We start from the raw sequence: 11,285 nt of genomic DNA, 5'->3' as shown, positions 1-11,285 counted from the left end.
CTTGAAAAATGTATTATGTTTTTGGTATGATAATTGTTTCAAGTAAATCTGCAAGAACGTATTTTAAATATAACGCACATGTATTCACGCACTTCTACAAACAAGCAACCCATTACTAATGAAATCTATTTTGATTGTCCATAAGCAGATTCAGACATGTAAGCATATAAATTGTGTATTTACTTGGAAATTGAACCAATTGTATTACCATTTACCAATTCAGTAACAATACATATACACTTATATCCTCGACTTGAAAGTGCCCTCTATTGTCTAACGAGTGGCAAACGAACGATTTTAATTATAGATTTAATTATAATTATAAGATTAAGCAGACACTTATATGGGGGTGTTATTTTCACTTTAAACCATCGTTGTAAAGCACTAATGTGTCGAGCCTCTCGCTTTCCAAATGCATAAATATACTACAGTTGGTGATGTAGAGGTGTAGTTTAGTTGGTATCAGTGAGAACAATATGAATTCTCTTTTTAAAAACTATTTGCTCACGTTCAGTCTGCTTATATATGGCTTTGGGATATGTTATGTGTGTGAGTAATATTTTTTGTCATAACTATGTACACATTTCGTATTTGTATTGATTTGTCACCCAATCCGCAGTTCAACAAATTTTATTATGCCACGACTGCACATTTAGTGCAGCCATAGTATTCAATTGTATGATTGTAGTAATTGTATTTAATTGTATGAGTGTAGTCATTGTATTTAATTGTATGATTGTATTCATTGTATTTAATTGTATTAGTGTAGTCATTGTATTTAATTGTATGATTGAAGTCGTTGTATTTAATTGTATGAATAGTGTATGTTTTCTATAACGCGATATTAGCTAGGCGAATATAGTACTGTGCCTTTCGATATTTACAACGCATGCTAAATTGTTTATACGTGTAAAGAACATTTTCTTAAATCGTGAAAGAAGTTTTTGCAGATTTGTATTAACCTGTCTTTTAGAACCGATTTTATCGTTATCCATAAGGTTTACGTCACAGAGACCGAAATCATAACAACACAAAACGCTGCGTTTCAGAAAAAAGACTCGAAGTTGAAATAAATTAAAAAATATATAGTTATGTCATTTTTGTGCGTAGGTTCTTGCAGGAGTGACTACATCAAAAACGGAACCAGATGCTACAAACATTTTCCGACTCAAGTAACATGGGAACAAGCTAACACCACTTGTACACACGATAATGCATATCTGATCAAAATAGATGATGTGAATGAATTTAAGCTATTGCAATCAATTCAAGCAGGTAAAGATTACTATATTTTGTTTCAAATATAATATATAATTTAAACATATAGGTTAATTTTTTATCAACAGATATGTAGCTTAATAGTGAAACATATAAATTCATTAGTCTTAACCTGCGTACTAAATTAAGCAGGTACGGGAAGACATATTTGGGTTGGTGCAAGAAGGAAACCAGGCATGACAATTATAAAATGGTTAGATGGGGATAATGTCAGTCAGTTCTGGGACAACGGCGAACCAAATGATGTCCGAGAAGAATGTGTTGAACTTTATCATTATAACTATCCTGCATCGCTGAACGATTTGCAATGTGAAAAGGAACTTCCGTTCGTATGCGAAGGTAATTGATGTATTATTGGTATTGCTCCTTTAATGAGTGTGTTGACTATATACAATTTTCTCTTTATTATCGGCTTACTTGCATTTCATGTTATGATAACCTCATCGTGTTTAGTGATACGATTAATGAACAGAAAATAAACACAGACACAATTAGGCTGCTTTGATGCTTAAGCGCATTACTCAGTAATGTGCGTTCATGCATTTATATTAGGTCCGTGTTTTTAATATCTTGAAATCAATGAATATAAATCATCTTATCTAAAATGCAGAGTATAACGGATAAAATGTTTTATACTCGTAAAGTAAAAAATTCCCATTGCATTTACCATCCATATTTGCAGTGCAATCACTTATCTGTGAGTTAACGAAGAATTAAAGTTATGACTTTATTTTAGTTAGCATCATATTGACGAATTTGTATATATTCGTTTCTAAAATATAGGACATTATCAAGACCCCGATATATTGGAAAAAATCAATTGTACTAAAATAAGTTAACGATGTTGTTAATTACCATAGCTTACCTCTTCTTCCTTATTGCTATCATGCTTAAACAAAATGAAATGTGTACGATGTATATCAAGAAGTACACCATATGTTTGTATTGTTAGTTCTTTTGAACCATTATGAACATCATAATACAAACTAGAACACCAACCTGCAATGCTAAATGAACATAATAATGTTGAATTGGAACCATACTAAATAAGATGTACTCATCAGAATATCGCATTCTATCCAAAACAAGTATGCATATGTATACAGCATTGAGTAAAAACGGGTTGAAGGCGCGTCAAAAAATTATTTTTATCCCATATTTAATCATAACACACGTTTATACATTTGTCTATTGCTTAATAATGCATAAACTGATTACCCTAAAACCAGCAGTCATCATGTCTGTATTCAGAGGCGGACTTTAAGTATGTCGTCATTTGCTGAACTAGACATAAATAGAAACATGAATATTTTCGTTATATACTAATCCTGTCGATACTTAATCATAAAAATATACAGACTCATAGCTCATACATTCACAGTTTTAAATTAGGGATATTTAAAAATATAAAATTGCTATTGAAATATTTATCTTTTATGTTTAAGGTTAATACGAGTTGTTATGCTTGCCGATGGTTATAGAGAAATATCAGTGAATTAAACTGATATTTCACTTTTTCACTTTTTCAAACAGTGAAAAATAACAGTGAACATTATCGATTATTGTCATTGTTTTACCGGAACTATTTCAGATATCTTTGGTTTCCCTATTGTGACCCCTTTTAAAGGAAATTTCACCAAGGGCGCCTTCTCTGCGATGATGTTTATACAAACTTACGGATGAGCTTTCTTTTTAATTTTATGGGGACGCCCAACGAGGAATTATATTGTCCGGGATGGCAAACATACAAAACATAATCATTTTTAGCATAAAATAAAAATAAAATTTGTTGGATTTGGTGATATATCGATTTTAATTTACTCGTGATCGTAGAAAACAATTATTTTATATGATCACTGGTGAATTAAACTCGATATTCCACCAAACCCAACAAATATCTTCTATTTACATATATAATGAAGTCTGTTTTGAATGTACACAATATCTTAGCGTTTCTAAGGCGGAATATTTACTACAAATATGTTTCAAACACGAAAGTGTGTTCCGACGGAGTTGCATTTTTTTCTTGTAATTTAAGCACAATTAATGTAAATTTATTGGAAAGAAGTGTTCTAAAAAGATGAATAAGTTGCGGTTTATTTTAAAATACTTATTTTATAGCATTTTTTATTATTGTGTGATATTCGTTGCTTATGCATTACTTTGTGTACATCTGTTGGCCTGTTTAATAGGTCAATGCAGAGGTGACTACACAATAAATGGGACCATATGCTCCAAATACTTTGCGGATGCAGTATCCTGGGAAGGCGCGAACAGACGATGCAAACGGGATAATTCCACTCTATTCAAAATGGATACAAGAAATACACTTTCGCTATTACAATCAATAATTACCAGTGAGTCACCTATACGTTTGACATCTCATATAAGGCTATAACAAATCACATAAACACATGTTTAAAGTCAATACTTTAACTTTTTTTCGAAAGAGTGAGAGAGAGAGAGAGAGGGAGAGAGAGAGAGAGAGAGAGAGAGAGAGAGAGAGAGAGAGAGAGGGAGAGAGAGAGAGAGAGAGAGAGAGAGAGAGAGAGAGAGAGAGAGAGAGAGAGAGAGAGAGAGAGAGAGAGAGAGAGAGAAGAGAGAGAGCGAGAGAGAGAGAGAGTGAGAGAGAGAAGAGAAGAGATCTCCGTCTCCTATAGAGAGCCTCTGCCTCCGCTCTCGCTCTCTCTCCTCTCTCTCTCTCTCGGCTCTCTCTCTCTCTCTCTCTCTCTCGCTCTCTCTCTCTCGCTCTCTCTCTCGCTACTCTCCGTCTACCTCTCCGCTCCTCTTCCTCTTCTCTCGAGCTCTCCGCGCTCTAGAGAGAGCAAGAGAGAGCGAGAATGAGAGCGCGAGATAGCGATAGAGAGCGAGAGAGAGCGAAATCAAGATTCCAGCGCCGTTTATTAATGCAATTTTCTTTTGATTTTGCAAAGGAAACGCGATAAGTTTTTGTAAAAATAAACTTTCTGCATTTTCTGCATAAACCACTCACACGACGATAATTAGACAATGTCATAGCATTAATTGCAAAAACCGCTACTAAACAGATTTGTTGCAACAATAATAACTTCGTGACTGTTGTGTAGATACACGTTAAATACGAGTGTTTAAAAGGGATCAAAAATGATGTGTTTCTCTTTACATGGGTAGATTAAAAGTCGTATAAGCCGCGTCGTCCTAACATTAAATTGCCACCATTAATTTTCTCGTTGTATGATGGTTATTGTTTGTTGATAAGCTTTCTATAAGGAATAATCAAAGAAACGGTGTATTCAAAAAAAATAACATTGACATATTAATTTACCCTATAACATTTTAAACTATTTATTAAAGGCTATACTTACTAATTTACGATTAATATGTCGCAGATGTTTTAAACCCATAACTGTACTGTGTTATCCAAGTAAAATGTATAAATACAATTGGAAAAGCTTGTCTAGCATGCATTTAAGGCATAATTCAACTGATTTGTTTGTTATTTACTCGCCTACAAAAAATAGCACATACATAAACATTAACAATGAGAGCTTAAAACAATTTCGATTACAAAGTTGCTGAAAAGATATAAAAACGTTTATTGTCTTTAAGTTTTATGCTGCCACGTCTTAATATGAATTGATACTGTTAGTTATTTCTCGCAATGAAGTGTTTGCGGATGTGAAAGCCATGTACCTTCATTTATCGTTCTGACGAATAGTTGCCATTCTGACGTCGTGTCCTTGTATGGCTATTAACTCGCGAAAAAGCAAAACTGAAATCAGAAAGCACATTAGGTGGATCATACTTCTATCAAGTAGACAGTTAAGATCATTGGTAGGAACACATAAGACATGCACTTGAAAAATGACATTGTCTTGAAGGCACTTAACGTTCACTGTTTAAAGCCTATGCACTTACTTCTTTTGCTACATTGCAAACATTTGGCTGTGTTGTTTTCATAAATAAAGGCTTTTGTAACATCAAACTTTTTTTTAAGCATGGACTTAATATTAACCGATATAAGCATATCAGAAACTAATATTTAGGAATGGTAAAAACTGCTCCAGTTTGAGAACATGTACAATTTAACTTACTAATGTCTATTTTAGACAACGTTGTACGTCGGATTTGGGTTGGAGCAAGAAGAAAATCTAACACAAATGAATTTCAATGGATCAATGGAGCAAGTGTCAGTCAGTTCTGGAAAAACGGAGAGCCAAATAATCAAGGTGGCGATGAAAATTGCGTGAACTTGGGGATTGGCGCTGGATTTTTAAATGATAGGTCTTGCTCAGAAAATAATGCGTTTGTATGTGAAGGTAAATCATTCTAACATAAATTAAGTTTTTGTATAGGCGAGTACTTGCATAAGAGAATCATTTCATGCTTATAATTGCATAGCTGAGTTGCTGCATACGCGTTGTACTGCATAGGCGAGTTACAGCATATACGTGTCGAGGCATCGACTTTTCACTGCATAAGCGTGTCACGGTATAGACGTGTCACTGCATAGGCGGGATTATTGCAAAGGTGTGTCATTCCATAGACGTGCAATTTTATAGACGTGTTACGGCATAGGCAAGTCGCCCAAAGACGTTCCATTGAATAGATGACTAATTTCAAATGGGAGTCATTGCTTAAAGGTATCGCATCATACATGTGTCGCGGCATAGACGTGCCAATGCATAACCGTATCACCGCATAGACTTGTCGTTGCATAGACGTGTAACTGCATAGACGTGTCGGTGCATAGACTTGTACATGCATAGACGTGCCGTTGCAATGACTTGTACCTGCATAGACGTGTCGATGTATGAAAGTAATTTTCAAGGCATTTACATGTTTTTTTCTTTGTGTCGCATGCATACAAACGAATACAATAAAAATAAAGTTTACCAAAAAACATTAAAGATGAACAGGAAGAAAATTTGCGATTCTAAAAACAGTCTTAATTAAATATTGAAAAACAGTTTATATTTCCTTCGTGTATGTTTTGTTTTCACAATTTGTGGAAAACAATTGTCCAATGTATCTACCTTTACTCGAGTTAAGAAGGTATATAAGATCGTATTATTTTGTGAAATCATAAAAGATCCTTATGTAGTATGGACATTTATATATGAATTAATTATTATTATAATAATAACACATTAATCAAGTGTTTACGATTAAAGCAAATTTGAAATTTAACGCAGTGACCAAGTTAATATATTTTAGATACTACTATATACACTAAACACAAATAAGCAAGTAAATCAAAAAATTAAATCTTATAAAGCTGAGTAACATAATTAATTAAGTGTTTAAAATAACAGCATTTTGAAACTTAACTCTTTGACTTAGTAAATATATTTTAGATACTACTATATACACTTAACACACATAAGCACACAAATCAAATAATACAATTTTATAAAGCTGAGTAATAATAATACTTTCAAGAAGTAAGAAATTCCGCTTCAAAGTATTTCTCAAAATACATTGGAAATGTCTTCAACGTAATATAGACTAATTTATTTATTTACATGTTGATAATTTATTGATATGTTGTCCGACCTTAACTTCTAAGATGGGTTATGTTGCAGTAATATTTAACGATATGCTTTTAATGTACCTAATGTTTAGTTAGGGATGCAATTTGTTAGATTATTAAGAATACATATAGTTCATGTTTTTTTCTAGTTATTTATAATTTATTTTTACTTTTTGTCTTAGCAATTGAGATATATATGTTCGCCGGTCAAACAGCTATACTGTGAACTATTTAGTTACATTATTACACAATATATAACAACGACTAAAATAGGAACAATGCTTTTTAAAGCTGTCATTTAGTACTTTTATTAAGTACCTAATTAATCTCGCTGGGTTTTGTATATTTTCAACAAGCAGCTCAAGACACATCTGTACTATTAACGACACCAGGCGTCACAAGCAAGGGGGCACCGCAAAACACATTTGGTCTTGTAACGAAACGATATGTACTATTAACGACACCAGGCGTCACACGCAAGGCGGCAGCGCATGACAAATCTGATGTTGTTACAAAACCATCTCTACTATTAACGACACCAGGCGTCGCAAGCGATGGGGCACCGGAAGACAAATCTGATACGACGTTACTAGCCGTTAAAATAGCTGTTCCGTTGGTCGTCGGTCTGCTTAGTGGAGCTCTAACGGCGGTTGTCTGTATTTACTTGAAGCGAAAGAAACGCCAGTAAGTAGAATAGATATAACAATGCTTTTTGTATAGTCATCGGTTCGTTTAGATAGAAACACAATCGATACATATTGTGTTGTCCCGTTTTTTCTTGATTATTTGCTAATGACATTGTGTTGCTTACTGCCTGAATACATATACATATTTTCTACCTATTATGATGCTTAAACAGCCGCGAACCCAGCGGAGCATGATAATACTGTTTACCTTGAACTAATTTCAAAACGTCAGTAAGTTAAATAAAATATCATTTTGTTGTGTTTTGATAGTAATCGGTTAGTTAAGATATGGAAAATCGATAAGTATGATTGTTGACTTGTTCTTTCTTGATAAGTTAATGATCATATTTGTTGATTACTGCCTTTATACTTTTTTACAGAACGTCCTCCGATGGAGATCATACAACAGCCGCCAACTCAGCAGCATCTGAACATGCTTATTACTTTTCACCTATTGACAACGAATGCCACGAGTATGAGACTGTCAAATAAGTACACACAGCTCTTAAATCAGAGCTTGACATTTTCATTTAGTTTTATGCACAACATAGCGTTGTCATTAAAACCATATATACTATTCTATTTAAGTATTCATACGATAGTTGTTACCTGGCTCTCACTTAGTTTTGCCCAAAATTCGGATTCCGTCGTAAGACACAAGATAAACACGAGGATATGCATGTCACACATTTGACTAGTTAAAACAATAAAAACAGCGGCTATCCAATTACAGTGATATTGTGTTCAATACATTAATTTTAGTCTTCTAAACCGAATATCGGGGCTTTAAGCAATAATGTTTTCAATGTTTATTCAATGACACTGATACTACTTCAGATGAAAGCTGTTTAACATATTCATATTGTATTTAAAACAAAATACATATTAGAGTCTGAAACTAGATAACGACGAAGCGGCTTTTCTCTGTTAACATAAGGCAATCGGTTAATGTTGGACACCGGCCGTTGAATACCAGTATTCTTAGATCTGTTCAAACATCCGTACCAAACATACACGATATCCTTTATATTCATTAAGAATTGGCGACGATAATTGTAAATTTCATCGCAAAATTTATAAAAGCCATGTTAACGATACCGTAGATTACCAACAGTATTTGTTTTTAATATAATCCCGTACATATAGCGTTCATATATTACAAGGAACTTAATTCTACAAGACCAGGAGCTACGTGCGAACAATCCGAACAATTTTAGTTTAGGCTATGATTTAAACTTCGTTTTTTGATTTGTATAAGATTTAATACGAATAAAAACGAAGATGTTAAAATAATTTTAAAACACTTGATATCGTAGAATCAACAGAAATAGACAACATGGCGCAAACGAATTGCCGTCGCATAGAACACAAATTTAAAATTGTATTTTTGTCATGCATACATACATTTTCTGGTAGTTTTGTTATAGTTAGAATGACTTTAATGTGCTTAAGTTGTTGGTGTCTTTTCCGCAATCTCAGCATTTTTGAAACGTATTTGCAAAATATTGAATGTCATTAAATAGTAGTACAACTTTTATACATATCGCGTATTATTTAAATTTAAACTAATCATGCTTATAGGCCAGAAAAACATTTCCCGGAGTACTGAAAACAATTTTAAAAAACGATTTAAAGGAATGATATAATATCTATATTATATACTACTTTGATTGTTATTAATTGATACCTTATTCATTCAGGTAATCCATAAATGTTTATGGTGCTGCATACGGTGCATGTCTCTTTTATGTAGATCCACATTAGTTTTACGATGAATGAGCATGGGCTTTGACCAATGTTTTTTGTTAGCCTTAAGTTAAGTCTTTTCAGAGCTTTACCTCTATAAATAGATTATATAACATTTATTGCGAAAATTTGAAAAATAATTACCCTGATGTATGATATCAAAGCATCTTTATTATATAATCAATTGATCTTTTGCAAGGGTTTGAGTTCCTGACATACCAGCCTATGGCTATTCACTAAAGTATTATTATATTTTGATGTATGTTTGATGTTGTAATTGTTTGTATACCGATTTTATTATGTAAAACATTGAATTTTGGTTGGATTCAAACAAAATGATCATATTTATATCCAATGTTCCTTTAGCATGCGCGACATAGATCTGCCATTTACATGTGGATGTATATATACAAATGTCCATAATAATAAGACTTCCCAACATGTTATAATTTTGTTGAAGAGGTTAAAATAAGTCGCGATGCAGACAAGCCGGCAATCTTGACTATCACTGAGCAATGCAGGTCGTCAATTTTGGCTATCACTGGGCAATGCATGTCGTCAATCTTGACTATCACTGGGAAATGCATGTCGTCAATCTTGATCATTGTCATTTTGCATTTCTATAAATACAACAAAATCCTTTATATCCCATGTTTGATTAAAATCATGCTACATTTGAATTTAAAAAAAATTATCACGTTTAGTGAAACCAAATAATGTTTTATTTAAAGTTCAAACACTTTTATTGAATGTGCCTCCAGTGATTTTGTATGGTTTGGTTTAAATATGTTATTCAACTTGTGTTTTAGTATACATTCATATTGCATATACCGTATTATTGTCTGTATTTCAAACTGGACTTCCGTCGTCTGTGTATAGTCTTTTGATGTTGTTGATTCATTGTCTGTGTGCACTTATAATCTTCATTTTTCTATGTTAACGTTATTCTAGTTCGGGCTTCATTGCTACGGATAATGCTGATCATACGTTAGCCTACACAGGATGCAAAAACAATATCATCAGCATAGGTTTGTCTAGGCCTTAGAAATCGTATTATTTAACATAATTATGTTAATCTATTAATTAAGTGATTATGCTGTGGTTTGGTATACTTTTAAACTGTTTTAAAGTAAGCTCGAAACGCTTAAATCATAATGTGGAGTATGCATTGTCACATGCCTTTAATAAAAAAATAACTTGCGGATGGTCAGAATCGGGATTTTTCCTTAATTTCATTATTCGTATTAAGTTGCAAATGATTTAATGTTATTTCAACAAAGGAAATAAATCGCATTGTGCATTATTGCTGAACACTACAAAAAAGTATCAATAATCATAATGTCTCATATATACACCAAAATGTGAAGGAAACATATTACTACACCATTTTTATGCATCTTTGTTTAGTAAGCAGTGTATTGTTTGATGTGCATATGTTTTAGCATATTGGTTTGTTAATTGAATTCACATTCATTAAGCTCGTTTTTGAAATTGCATAACGTCGGAAAAAATACTCAATACTTTCGTTTACACGTTTATGATTGAACCACATCTTGAATGGAAAATAATGTAAACGCGTATTGTTGTACAAATCGAAATACAAATATTTTTGTATTGCATGGATGATGTTATTTTAAGATCATGGTTTCTATGGTTTCATGTAAACGCCAAGTAAATATCGCCTTCATTCAATCAATAATAAAGGAGTTTTCGAACTAACGTTGTTTCTGACGACAGTTTGAACAGTGTGGTTGGTGAGTGTTTTTCATCGGTGATGTTTGATTTATTGCATACATTTCATTTCTAAACAGTATTTTAATAAATATATATTCGTATAATTTTGTTTGTAGGTTGTTTGGTCTGATTTTAACATAATTTGATAGGGGGCTTGATGTGAGGTACTGTTTTACCGTATACCATTAATTAAATAGAAACACCAAGTCATGAGTGTCGTTCAGGGTTACCTGAACTAAAAGAGTACTCGAGACCTACATTTTGTGGTTAAATCACATATCTATGTAGGCCCATTTATATCCTTCTGGTGGTACCTTTATTTAGCATGG

The 11,285-nt window shown here is 32.9% G+C and overlaps 1 protein-coding gene across 2 annotated transcripts; it reads left to right on the top strand.

Annotated features, from left to right (window-relative positions):
- The first annotated feature begins 384 nt into the window (after nt 1–384).
- LOC127841841 (macrophage mannose receptor 1-like) lies at nt 385–10,941 on the top strand. Of its 2 annotated transcripts, none has more exons than XM_052370967.1 (7): nt 385–549; nt 1,111–1,275; nt 1,411–1,617; nt 3,471–3,635; nt 5,367–5,576; nt 7,150–7,474; nt 7,857–10,941. In XM_052370967.1, exons 1-7 carry the CDS (start codon nt 477–479, stop codon nt 7,966–7,968), a joined length of 1,257 nt encoding a protein of 418 aa, XP_052226927.1. In that variant the 5' UTR covers nt 385–476; the 3' UTR covers nt 7,969–10,941. The 2 variants fall into 2 exon arrangements, with proteins under 2 accessions (XP_052226927.1, XP_052226926.1); XM_052370966.1 differs by having other exon boundaries at nt 1,408–1,617.
- Nucleotides 10,942–11,285: the final 344 nt, after the last annotated feature.

Source organism: Dreissena polymorpha, chromosome 8 (genome assembly GCF_020536995.1).
Source record: "Dreissena polymorpha isolate Duluth1 chromosome 8, UMN_Dpol_1.0, whole genome shotgun sequence".
Classification (NCBI taxonomy): domain Eukaryota; kingdom Metazoa; phylum Mollusca; class Bivalvia; order Myida; family Dreissenidae; genus Dreissena; species Dreissena polymorpha.
Note: the sequence above shows the minus strand (reverse complement) of the source record. Positions and strands in the feature narration are given on the sequence as shown.

Excerpts from the sequence above, each read along its gene's own strand:
- LOC127841841 (XM_052370966.1), top strand. The coding sequence starts at position 477 with ATGAATTCTCTTTTTAAAAACTATTTGCTCACGTTCAGTCTGCTTATA. Across the intron at positions 1,276-1,407 it reads ATTGCAATCAATTCAAGCAG|CAGGTACGGGAAGACATATT; the intron begins GTAAAGATTACT and ends TACTAAATTAAG. Across the intron at positions 1,618-3,470 it reads ACTTCCGTTCGTATGCGAAG|GTCAATGCAGAGGTGACTAC; the intron begins GTAATTGATGTA and ends CCTGTTTAATAG.